The 12786-nt window shown below is 41.3% G+C and overlaps 1 protein-coding gene across 2 annotated transcripts in view; it reads right to left on the bottom strand.

Moving 5' to 3' along the window:
- Nucleotides 1–12786, bottom strand: part of TTC7B (tetratricopeptide repeat domain 7B) — a 258616-nt gene that overhangs the window by 130453 nt on the left and 115377 nt on the right. For both annotated transcript variants that reach the window (XM_019518662.1, XM_019518663.1), the window contains exons 13-14: nucleotides 9611–9683; nucleotides 7203–7363 (exon numbers count right to left, since the gene is read on the bottom strand). In XM_019518662.1, the coding sequence (XP_019374207.1) occupies nucleotides 7203–7363; nucleotides 9611–9683 (234 nt within the window). The remainder of the gene's footprint in view (nucleotides 1–7202; nucleotides 7364–9610; nucleotides 9684–12786) is intronic.

Genomic DNA, 12786 nt, shown 5'->3' with positions numbered 1-12786 from the left:
TCGGAGATCGACTCGGAGCTTACTCCATCCACTCCACGCATCGGCCTGGTATTGCAAGGTAATGATAGCTGGCATGAGTTGAAACAAAACGCTGCAGCCCAAAGTTTTAATATGGCGCACAATTGGTCACTGGGAACAAATTGCTGAGGGAAAAGACGACTGATTGGTTGCTGGAAATAAAATGCTACAGCCTACCAGTATAAAAGCAGTCATGGGAAAAGCCCTGATGGGGGAAGTTCGGATCAAAACTTCAAGCGTCAAAAGGCCCACAGACTGATCATCCGCCAGGGCCGCCCCTCCCTGAGTGCCATCTCGGGTCGGTTTTTGAGGCCTCCGCGAAGTGACTAGCGTTCCCCAGCCATGAAGCCGCTCCTGTTTGCCTTTGTGGTAAGCATGCAAGCCTAACTGTTAAATAGCCTCTTGAAATCTACGAGCTGTTGACCAGGTCTGGGACTAGAACTAAACTCAGCCGCCCCAAGACTACTCACAGGGTAGTTTTGAATGCAAGGGAGTTTAGTTTGAACCTCGTGACCCAACAGACACAATTCCCCGTTGTTAATTTCCTAACTGTTAAATAACCTCTATGAGCCATTGACCAGGTCTGAGACTAGGGCCCAGGCCAGCCGCACCAAGACCACTCGTGGTTTTGAATGCAAGGGGCCTCGGCCTGAACCTTGTGACCCAACGGACACAATTTCCTGTTGTTAACTCTTTGTAATTGTTTTAATTGTTTATATATGTAAGTTGTTGAGATTAGCATGGGAAATAGTAGTAGCAAAGTATTTTGTGCATTTTGTTAAGTAAAAATAAAAAGTTTGGTATAACTCAAGCCACGTCCTTGTCGGTGCCTACTCCACCAGCCCGGCCACGCCTGGGCATCTCCAACCTAGTGTGACAATACCCAACATAGTCGCTCAAATACATATAATGCCAGACTTCTAGATGTATGCTGCACGTACCAAGTTGATTGCATACACAGTGATGCCAGACCTAACCAGCCAGGTCCATTTTGAATTTTCAGTGGTAAGAAGAATTTTTCAGAGAGATCTAAGTAGACATTGGGACAATTTTAAAAGTTTGTGTATTTTAAGAAGTATTTTGTATAACATTGTTGCCTAACAGAAGGTATAACAGAATTAGAAGAGTAATTTCATGATGATTTATTCTGAAATTTTTTTTAGAAGAAAATTGAATCAATAGGCACCTCTACCTATCAATAAGCTATGCTTGCCATATGACAGACAGCAACCTCTCTCTCCTCAGTCACATACAGTTCTCATTTTTGCTGAAAGTATCAACAAATCTGGAAGGATTCTTCCTCATCCTAACAGTATGTACAAACCAAACATATTTAACAAGAACAGGTTACTGAACACAGGTATCAGTAAACCCTGTTCATACAACTTTTCAGCTACTAACATTTATTTATTTATTTATTTATTCGTTCAATTTATACACCACTCTCCCCAACAAAGACCCAGGGTGGCTTAACAGTTTCATTTCTTCCAAAAGCCTGATAACCTGAACCAACCCCACAAAAACCCCAAAGCAAAATACCTTAGCTTTGTCCACTCCTGTCCCAACATACTAATACTGCTGTGTGTATTGCTTCTAAAAAACAATATAATGAAAAAGAGTAAATAGACTTCTATTATGCCCACCCTGATTATTTGGAAAGTCTCTTCCAGTTTTGAGCAACCAATCAGTTCACCAGTTCTTCTTTACTCACATGGGAGCAGCAGCCAAGAAAAAGGGACAGAACCAAGTAAACTCTGGACAAGAAATCTCATCTGCCAGATTTACAAAACAGTTTCCTGTAAAAGGTGCAGAGAACTCATGCTGGCCAATTTCCTCTGGAGCATTTATGCCTCAATCACTATTTCTACTATATATTTCTCATAATGAAGTATCAATATTTCTGCTTATGAACACGAGAAGCAGCTCAATTTATATATACCACATTGGCCTGACTCCTACCCCTTGCCTCCCCACCATGCTGCTGCATTCTCTGCTGCAGCAGTGTGGAATAGGGGAAGGGAAGACAAACAAACTGGTAAAAAGGTGATCTAAAGGAGAATCATCAATATTTACACTCTGCCAAGATGTGCGAAGTGAGCCAACTGGATTAGGTTAAATCCCACTGTCAAACAGAAAAGGTATACCTACACAGCTTTCTAAACAGTGGTGTGCCTGGTACATTGGGATTTCCTATCCAAAGCCATCTGTTTCTGCCTCACTTCCTTCCTCTGCCCAAGCTAGAATTCTCTGTATTCAGAGAAGAAAAATGGAAGCTAAAACACGTGCCTGTACATGAGTGTGGAGGCTGCTCCAACGCGCTGTAATTACAGGGCATCAGAGCAGACTCAAGTAATTGAGTCTGCTGGAACGTGAACTCCCACATCTCGTGCATCAGTGTCCCTGCACTTCAAAATGGTGGTCAGGGTCCTTGAACTGAAGCTCATTTGCCAAGTTCAAGCACCCCCACTGCCACTTTGAAGCGCAGGGACACTGATGCACGAGACACTGCGGTGCTTTAAATAAAATGGCTCATGGAGCCGTTCTAATAAAAGCATCACTGCCCTCCACCCCTGAAGCAGATATAAAAGTACCCAGAAAGACCACAGGGAAGACTTGAAGTTCAGCCTGCATATGACGGGTGTCAAATATAAGGCATAAAGAATTAAGTTGTCTGATCCACAGGGCTCCAACAGGATCCAAGAATATGGGGGGTAGGGTGAACAAGGGTGGGCCCCATTGCCATAATCCAGAATATGAAGCCGCTTTGGATGCATCTCAGAAGTGGGGGTGAGTGATGCCTGTGTTAAAGCCTGCCACTGGCTGCTGCCATGGTCTGGATCCAGCTCACAAGGACCCCCTGTTCTATACGAATCAGACACAATGGCCCCTCAGCCTGTCAATAAATGCCAGTGTTGACTTTTTTATGTGGCCATCTGAGACCAGCAACTTATTACATTCTGATGGCTGGGGCACTAGCCATGAGAACAAATGGACTTTTTGTGACTAATGACTAAAGGAAGTGGTTAAAAAGCCTCTATTACACTACTGGCTCTGGAAAACAGCATCCCTCAAACAGTCCTCAGGAACTAGGAAAAAAAAATTAAATATAATTGTCAGTTAGGTTGAGACATTTTCTTAAATGATTTTATGACACCCTTAGAAGAAAAAAATTCTACCACACTTCAACACATGTAAATGTTTAAACAGTGAACTTCAGTTGTCTTCAAACCTGTTACCATGGGTCTTTGTTGGGGAGAGTGGTGTATAAATTGAACGAATAAATAAGTAAATGTTAGTAGCTGAAAAGTTGTATGAACAGGGTTTACTGATACCTGTGTTCAGTAACCTGTTCTTGTTAAATATGTTTGGTTTGTACATACTGTTAGGATGAGGAAGAATCCTTCCAGATTTGCTGATACTTTCAGCAAAAATGAGAACTGTATGCGACTGAGGAGAGAGAGGTTGCTGTCTGTCATATGGCAAGCATAGCTTATTGATAGGTAGAAGTGCCTTTCTGAGCTTACTGCTTAACATTAAAATAACACAACTGCATTCCTCAAACAGTCCTTCTTCTGTTTCTTACTTCTGCTACCTGAAGGGCCTGTCAGCTGTTATCCCTTGGAGTTGTCACTAATTTGAAGCATAATATTAGCAGTTATTATTTATTGCTTATTGTGCCAAGCAGCTTTTTCTTTAATCATGCTGATCTCCAGTAACACAGTGGTTTGTTGAAACTGTAACATAACACTGTAAGTAAAAAAAAAAGCTAAAGTGAAGAAAACAACTTTATAAATATTTCATTAAGAAACATAACTTCACCTAACCAAGTGATTATTTATTAATGGTGGAGCATGAAACAGAATAAATAAAAAATGGTATTTAAAGATTACATACTATAAATAGCTTGGGCCACAAACAATATGTACCTAGTCAGAAGAGAATGGAGAGTTTGAGAATTGTTAATATGGAGATTTGGCGCAAAAGATTTTCACCCTAAGCTCTTCTCTCTTTCTGGGACTGTGATTTCACATACAATAGACAAGATCCTCACAGAATGTTAAAATGGATATGAATCAATATCTATTCTTTCCCTTGTTTTCTTTTCTGTAGTATTTACTAGAATTCCTAGTAATCAACAGAGATTTACATTACTAATTTCATGCTGGCTTGTTTTTATGAGAAACAAAAAGAGGAAACAAGACTCAAACTGAAGGATAAAACTGCTCTTTGCAATCAGATAAAGGGAGCCTCTTAATTTATTTATTGAACCTTCTTTGGAGACTTACCCAATTAGTCATTATGCCATGGCTCATCACCAACATCTGAGTGTCTAATGCATCTAAGCCTAGATGATCTTCATCTAGCCAATAATACTGGGGCAAGTGCTGTGATACTTTAAGTCAGAAGCAGAGGAAAGTTCTTTGTGTAAAATCCTGAATGGTTAGGATGGGGACAGAGAGCTACTGGAAAATGAACTACACAGGAACACAGCAGCTCCACCTGGCACTGAACAAAATATTTTTCATTTGCTTTCCACTTAGCACTTCCACAATTCTTACATCAGTACCATAAGTCTCACAAAGCTGTAGTTCACAAAACAACAGCTTTAAAAGTAAATACATGTGGAGTAAAGGAGGAAGGGAAGAGAGAAAAATGCAGCCACTATGTGCTTAATGCAGTTGCAGTTTAAGAGGAAGGTCACCCTAAATCATTTTGAACATGTTTTCAAACCTGCAAACTATTCCACATGTACACTATGCCTAAATCACCCACCAACCACTACTCAAAAAGCCTCAGCTCAAATGGAAAGGGTGACAAATCTAACAAATATATGAGCCTTTGTGGAATCCAATGTTCTGTTCTCTCATCGGCCCCAGAGGCTGTCTAAAGAGCCACCCCTAACTCCCCCAGCACCTTCCCTGAAGCAGCTCTGGTAGCAGAGCGCAGAGGAGAAGCAGCAGCTGCAGTGCAAGAGCCACAGCTGAGGGGGAGATGTTACCCCCTTTTTGCTGGAGAAAAACCAGTGTTCTTCCGATTGCTCAACACATGCCTGTGACAAAAGAGGTGACATCTTCCCCAGCAGCAGCGAATCCCTGGCTGCTGCTCCCACACTGCTGGAGCTGGGTAGGTGCGGGAATGGGGAGGGGAAAGGGGGGGGGCGGGTGGCGCGCACAGTACTGCTCACAGTTAAGCCTCTGCATGTATCAACTAAAATGATAAGTAAGGGTACTTGTATGAATCCCCTCATTATATCTTCATTTGAGATCTTGCTGAATTTGAGAAATTTGAGTTTGAAAAGTAAAACAAAACCTAAAGTGCCAACATAAGGTTTTGTCCCTTTGTATATATTCCTTTGAATTCTGACACCTATGAATAAAAGAAGCAGGGAAGGAGTTTGTTCTTTAACATATAACATGTTCTTTTAATTAGGATAACATTTTAAGTACTGTTGGATATGAAAGGAGTTCAACTTTCCACCAATGTCATCAGCAAGATAACTTGCAGTTATATTAGGATGTCAAGCATATTGCTTTTAGATTTCTTGTGGATAGCGTTCTACAGTCGCATAATACGCGTTAAGGCTGATGGATTTTTATTGCATGTTTCCATAGGTTTTCCTCCCCCTTCTACTCTCAGGTGGTCAGACGGCATATTTAGACAATCAATAATAAAGCAAGTAAATGAAGAAATGCATGCCCATGCAATGAAGAGGCTGTGATCTGATACAAAAAGTCCAGCATCACACATTATTTCTCCCCCTACCTCCCCCCTTTTTTCCCCCCCTCAAGATGAAATATTTTTTTTGGCCTAATGCAAGGTTTTGATTTCTTAGGAGAGGAGGTCACTTTGAATGGGTATGTTTTTCAGTAGAAGGCTAGGGAGTGGGGTTGTTACTTTATCACATCACAAATTAGGGTGTCTATAAAACAGGGGGTAGATTTGGGGGGTGTAACACTGGTAGCATATTCCCAAATTGGTTTTTTGTCCTGTGCACAATTGAATGTATTGAATGTTTTAAAAAAAGGATTAAAATATTAACAAGTAGCAGGAAGTGCCATAATCACTTTGCACCTTGGCAAATGCAGTCCCAAACAAGAGAAGAGGACAGTATAAAGTGATCTCTTCTCACAGGCATCTAGAAAGGGAGAGGAAATCACGTTTGTTATCAGTGGCTGAAAGGGAAAAATCAGGCCAGCAAACATCCAAAGCACTTGTGTAAACTCAAAATATTGGCCAAACATTCCATTTCACATAAGTGTCAGATATACTCTATGATGCCATAACTAAAGCTTTGCGGGTAAATCCCTATAGAAAATAATCTAATTATATGTAGAATGCAATACACCATGCTGGGAAATCCTGATATAATGACTGGTCGCCATGCAGGTGTCCAAGGGAGGAAAAAAAAATAAAATCTTCCACCATCCTCTTCCAACACAGAGGGGCTAGATGCAACCCAAGAGTGCTGTAGGCAAAAGTAACTATTTTGAGAGAGCAGAAGGGAATAGCTGTGTCTGCACAGCAAAGGGAATCTCAAATTAATTTGGTTCAGAAAGCAGTGGAGCTCCAAATCCAATGTTTTTCTTTTTCTCCTCCAAGGATTCTTCAGAAATCAGGGACAAATCTGCCAGCATTCAGAAGCAATCTGGGTGTCTCAGCCATTTAAGCCACCGTAAGAGAAGATGACCCTATATGATACCACTAGGGGCAGCTGAGTAGATGTCTTTGTATCCTTAAAATATGCCAGAGCAGATGTCCTTAAGGGTAGTGGAATACATGACCGCACACTGACTGGCTCTCAAGCGTACCACACAGGTCATTTGATTTGTATTGTTCTCAATACAAACTGACCCCATGCAGAAGCAGATGAATTGTTATGCTTCTTGAGGAGCTGGGCAGGGGGAGAAATTCAAAACAAATCTGTATACGGAATGCTACAGAATATCAAATCACCTATACGCAAGGCTTTTCCCCAGTATTTGTAGAAAAAGAATCAAAATGCTAAGAAACAACTATGAATTATCTGTAAAGCCTTAACATACTAGGAAAAATATAGCTAAACCAAAAAAAGTTAAGTCTCCAAATCTGCCCTCCCTCAAAATAAGTGCAGTAGAAAATACTGAACAGCAAAATAAATAAAAGCAGAAGGAGGGTCTATGCAAATTACCATCTCAGATACTCACATAAAGTTTTCCGGATATTCACTCAAGGCCATGTCAATAATATTCAAAGCATCATGATAGTGTTTCTGGGCTGAGAGCAAGAGCGCAAGGAGATGCAGAGAGTTTGCATCATCTCCTTGAAGCTGAAGAGCCTGACGAACGTAACCCAAAGCTTCTGGTATCTGATTTAAAATGCAGAGAACTGTTATGAGAAGTATTGCTTGCTACAATTTGAATGCATGTATATAAACATTCAAGGTACGTGCAGTTTAGTACACTTCAATGCTATGCAACATTCTAAAGAGTCCTGTAAAAACACTAAATCAAACGTGAAATGGACTTCATAAAACTTGACATTTTACAGCAAACTGTAGAAGTTTCAAAGTAATAAACTAACCTATAAAGTGAGATGAATATTGCTGTCAAACATTTTAACATACCTTTAGAATACCAAATTCATTCTGAGATAAATATTGTTGCTTCCTTTCATAATTTATGATACATTCTTAATGAGGTTCTGAAGATATTTTTAACTCTAAACTCAATTCAAGCCTATCCAAATAAAAGCAAAAACAGAACTACTGATTTCTAAATGGCTTTTGCTTTACTGTAAATTTCTGATCTCCTCAGCTGCAGGTGTTTTTCCTCAAAGAAAGGTCACAAGCACTGACAAAACCCATTAATTTTCTATCATGACAATGCATTTCTGAATTCAAGTTTTTTTGGTGCAAAGTCGAAACCATATACTGAAAAATATTCTCATTCCAGTCTAATGTGACATACACTGATGTCTCTCCTGTTCATTAGCAAAGAAAAGTAATCACGTAGAGTATGTAAAACTACCTTGCTCAAAATTTAATAAAATAAAGTTTGACACAGGTAAAGGCTTAGCATGATGCAGACAAAGCAATTCTGAATTATCCTGATTCATGCAGTGCAAGATACAAGCCTAACTCCTTTAAGTGAAAGACAGTACAGAATGCAGGCTCTCTTATAAGAGCATAACAGATCCCCAACCCCTTTCATAGCTTTAAAATATTTGCTGCTTCTTAAAAATTTTTAAACAGATTTGTGTAGTACTGTTCACAACACCCAACCTCCAAACCAAGTTTTCTTCATGCACAAAAAATATTAGCATCATGCACTGAAAAAACAGAGTGCATGCCTGAACCTAACACTATCATGCTTCTACATGGCAGATATGATCCAATTTCTGAGAGAGGATATCCATACAGTGAAGAGCCTTCAAACTGGTAACATTTTCCATGGCCTTAAAAGAAATAAGAAAACTCTCATCTGTGTTTTATTTCTCACCTCAGCCTACACATGACATGAAGTGCAATACAATCTCCTAAGACAGGAGTGTCAAACTCACCTGGCCCCACAAGCTGAATTAATGGCTAGTGACCAGTCTAAGCGACAGATAGATGGTGCATGGCCAGCCCTGTGGGCTGGATGCTGTCTATGGATCCCTCCCCGCCTGACCCTATGCTAGATCCAGCACACGTGGTGCCCACTCCAGCCATCCAGGACCCAACAGGAAGAGGGCCCAGCACCCCAGGTGTTTGGCTGCCACTGCCAGGACAAGTCACGATGCTGGATTTCTTCCTGTGGTGTTTCTGGGGCTCCAGCACTGCTGCACTCTTTCTGGTGAGTAGCAGACAAGTCAGTGAGAGGCAACACTGAAAGAAGCAGCCCAGCACCATGACTCCTATGGCTGAAGCTAAGCATCTGGTCAAAACTCATGGTGCTGGAGCCCCAACAGAACCACTTTTAACAAAACTTAAGGTTTGTTCTCACAGCAGCAGCCACCAAATGCCTGCGATGCCAGCCCTTTCTGCAGGGCTGCTGGGGTTACAGCACCATGGGTCAGACCTGGACGCTTGGCTGTCACTGAGGGAATACGTCTTGCTACCAGGCTTCTTCCTGTGGTACTGCTGGAGCTCTCACTAGCTTGGCTGGCAAGCACCCACTGCTCTTGCCCAGCACTGGAGCACCAACAACACCTGCAGGAAGCAGCCCAGCATTGTGGGTGCAGGACTACAGCAGCAGGAACAAGCCATAGTGCTGCTAAGCTTACAGTGCCATGAGTCTGACAGATGATCAGCTGCTGCTGAGGGACGGTCCCACATCAACGCTGGGGGCCGGATAACCCGGTTCTGTAGGCTGGATCCAGGCTCTGGACTACATTTGACACCTGTCTTAAGGGAATACCCCAGATAGTGATGGCAGCTACAATGCCAGGCCTACTGAAAAGCAGAGACAAACCTATCACATCAATGTGCACACATTCCAGAAGGCTATAAAAAAAACAAAAAGCAAGAATCGTTCTGTTGGAGAAACACGTGGTAAAGAGCCATTTGCACAGATCAGAATTTCTTTACGACTGTCACAGTGCGAAGATTTAATGCACCTCAAGTAGAACTAACCTGTCTAGATATGGCAAGCTGCAGAGCCAGGTAAAATGCTGCCAGATGATCTGTTGGAGACAAACTGTGGGCTCTGAAAAAAATAAATACAGTTAATTCATTACAATGCATTATCTACTATACATTCATATCACTTTTGAGCTTGTTTGTTCTTTCTTTGACCCAGAGCACAGGGATACATTTGTCTTCCATCTCAGCCTGGCTGGAGCTCATTGTAATATTCTGTTATAGCACCCTGAAGTTAAGCAAAAATGCTTTTTGGTTTGAAAATGGTCCTTTTTTGTGCAATTTTAAAAGTGGGTGATATAAAATTCTTGTATTAATAAAGTTTAATCCTAGACCCATGCAAGGGATCTGTGGAAGAGTTCACTGCAAGAGATTCTTAAATTTCCATTGATTACTCCCAAGTTTCTCGTTTTACACACAAAATTCAGAAAAAGTAGGGTGATGCCAGCTGCATAGCAGATGCCTGACTGATCTCAATTAGGCAGAACAGGATGCCACTAAAGCTGAAAACTCAAGGGAAAGGAACAGCTAAGTGAACTAGATCTTATTATTGTAAATCCCATAGTGTGAGCTGCAGACTCCAAAAATCTTACTATAATGCAACACAGTATAGCTTCTGGAAGCCCTACTGGGTCCCTCACATAGATTTCTGGATTTCACAGATTTCACAGACATTAGGGCTAGAAGGGACCTCGCAAAATTATCAGGTCCCGCCTCCTGCCCAAAGAGCAGGCAGTTAGCAGTGGTCAAATGATCCCAGGAAGTTAAGCATCCAAGTGTTTCTTAAAGGAATCCAGAGTAGGTTCCTGCACCACCTAAAACTCAAGGGCAAGGAAGGAGGAGTATCCTGCTGGACAGTCCAGAAATGTACTAAATATCTTCTGGCAGTTCACCCTTGTAGCACAGGGCAGCATAAAAACTGACTTCAAAATGACCCTTTGTTTAAAAATGGGGGCTATAGAAATTGATAGCATTTCCTTTATGAGTATTACTTCAGAGCTCAAAAATAAGTGACAGGGTTCTGTGATACTAGTACTTAGCGATCAAAAATTAAGCAAAAATCATTTCTCTCAAACATTCCAACCCATTGTCATTACACGTAATGATCATCTGATATAATTAGAGAAAAACCTACTCCTTTTTCTCACTGTTCATTTTGTCTAACCAATCTCACTACTTTCCCAAAGATTCAATTCTCAAAGAACTTATATGTAGTTTTTCATTGAAAACAAGGACAGTAGATGTAGAGCTAACCTACTTTAAAACTACCATTTAAAAAAAAAAAATCAAATTTAATTTAATTGTGGGCATTTAAATGATGCTTATAATATAAGCAAATGATGCAATTAAGTTACAAAAATTTAAAAAGTTGAGTTCTTTATTCAGAGGAAAAAAGGTCTATCCTTTATGACCATGAAGGTAAAACAGAGACTATTATCAGACAGACAGGCCCTTAGCACAGTCCAGAGACATTTTTAGTTTTACTAGTTTTTTAAAAGAGTAACCAAGCAAAAAAATCCCTTCAGAATGGCTGGCCCATGGAACAAGATACAGAGATTTTCCTTATACGTTACTAGTTTTAAAAAAAACATTCAGGTCAGTTAAAGCTCAAAGCAGCTACCCTCTGTCAGCCGTTTGGTGACTTATGTGAAATGACCAACACAAACACTGTGCAAGCACGCACCAACCCTGTGGGAAGATCGGTAACCCCGGTATCATTTCAAATAGACAGATGCCAAAACCTGCCCCATGATTGGTCCTCTGACCCTAGCAGAGTTAGAGGTCACTCTACTCTCCCTTTCAGAGACTGCTCCTTTAGAGCAGGTATAAGAACTTGACAGAGATGCCCAAGGAGGCCTGCACATCTGCTGACTTTTATAATTTCATAGTGCTTAGGGTTGGAAGGCACCTAAATAGATCACCAGGTCCAATCCCCTGCCCTGGGCAGGAACGAGTGCAGGGTCATAACACCCCAGCCAAATATCTATCCAGCCTCCTCTTGAAAACCCCAAGGTCAGAGAGAGAACCACCTCACCTGGGACTTTGTAACTTTATTGTACAGAAGTATTCCCATTTTTGGAGCACCACATTTTTACAGAGTGAGTGGGAGCATATAACAAACAAACATACTGGGAAATGTAGTGCAAAAAAAATCTCCCCCTGTACTGGCAGTCTTTAATGGAGTTGGTTGTATAAGCTATCAATGCAACTAAAACAGTAGCATTAATCACTGCAGTAACAAAAAGAAAATATTTCAGCAGGGCTACAGGGTATGAATCTCTGCTAGTGAAGGTGGATCTAAGTGAGGTATCACTTTACCATACTGAACAATATAAAAGCTTCCTAGGTTACTTTCTTCCTTTAAAAAAAACAAACTACTTATAAAAGGTACAGAAGGTGTCAACCATTGTAAGGGGCAATTCACTCTCTACAAGTGGCTGAAACCATATGTTTTTGGACTTAAAATACCAATAATAATACTAGGGGGGATTTTCAGCCCATATTAACTGTTTGCTATTTTTTTTTAAACTCCTCATGTTTTAGATGAGAACATCAGAAAATACTTGCATTTAAAATCCTGGTTCAAATTAACAAGGGAATGCAAATTGACAGAAGAGGTTTTTTTTCATCTTATGCAAAGTGAACCGAAATACTGAACTTAGATTACTAGACTCCCTCTATACATTACAGGTATTGCACAATTACCTGGAAACTAGCTACACGTTCAAAGTAGCTGCCACACAATAAAAGACTCCAACTTGCTATAAAGTTAGACCTCAAAATATGTACCAACTTTATAAATAGATACTATTGAGCTTTAATTTTTGCATGCAGCAGGGTCTCCTCTGTGGCTGGGATCCCCATCAGTTGACATGGTTCCCAGCCACAGGGGGGAAACTTGCTCAGCCAGGGCTGAGTCCCACAACTACTTGGGACTCTCAGCTCCAGAAGCTGCAGACACCGGGTCCCTGCAGTGTGCCTCCCAGCAAACCCCCGGGGCAGGAGTATCACCAGCTTGGTGATCCCCCCACCTTGAGGGTGTGGGAAACAAGCAGCAAGCTCCCACAACTGGCAGTCTCACACACCTCAGCTGAGGAGTTCCCAACTGTGGGGGCACCCCACACCTCCCTGGGTTGGGGGGGGGGGGGGGGGTTGTGGTTGCCCCTGTC

Source organism: Gavialis gangeticus, unplaced genomic scaffold (genome assembly GCF_001723915.1).
Source record: "Gavialis gangeticus isolate Ggan-Ray unplaced genomic scaffold, GavGan_comp1, whole genome shotgun sequence".
NCBI lineage: Eukaryota > Metazoa > Chordata > Crocodylia > Gavialidae > Gavialis > Gavialis gangeticus.
Note: the sequence above shows the minus strand (reverse complement) of the source record. Positions and strands in the feature narration are given on the sequence as shown.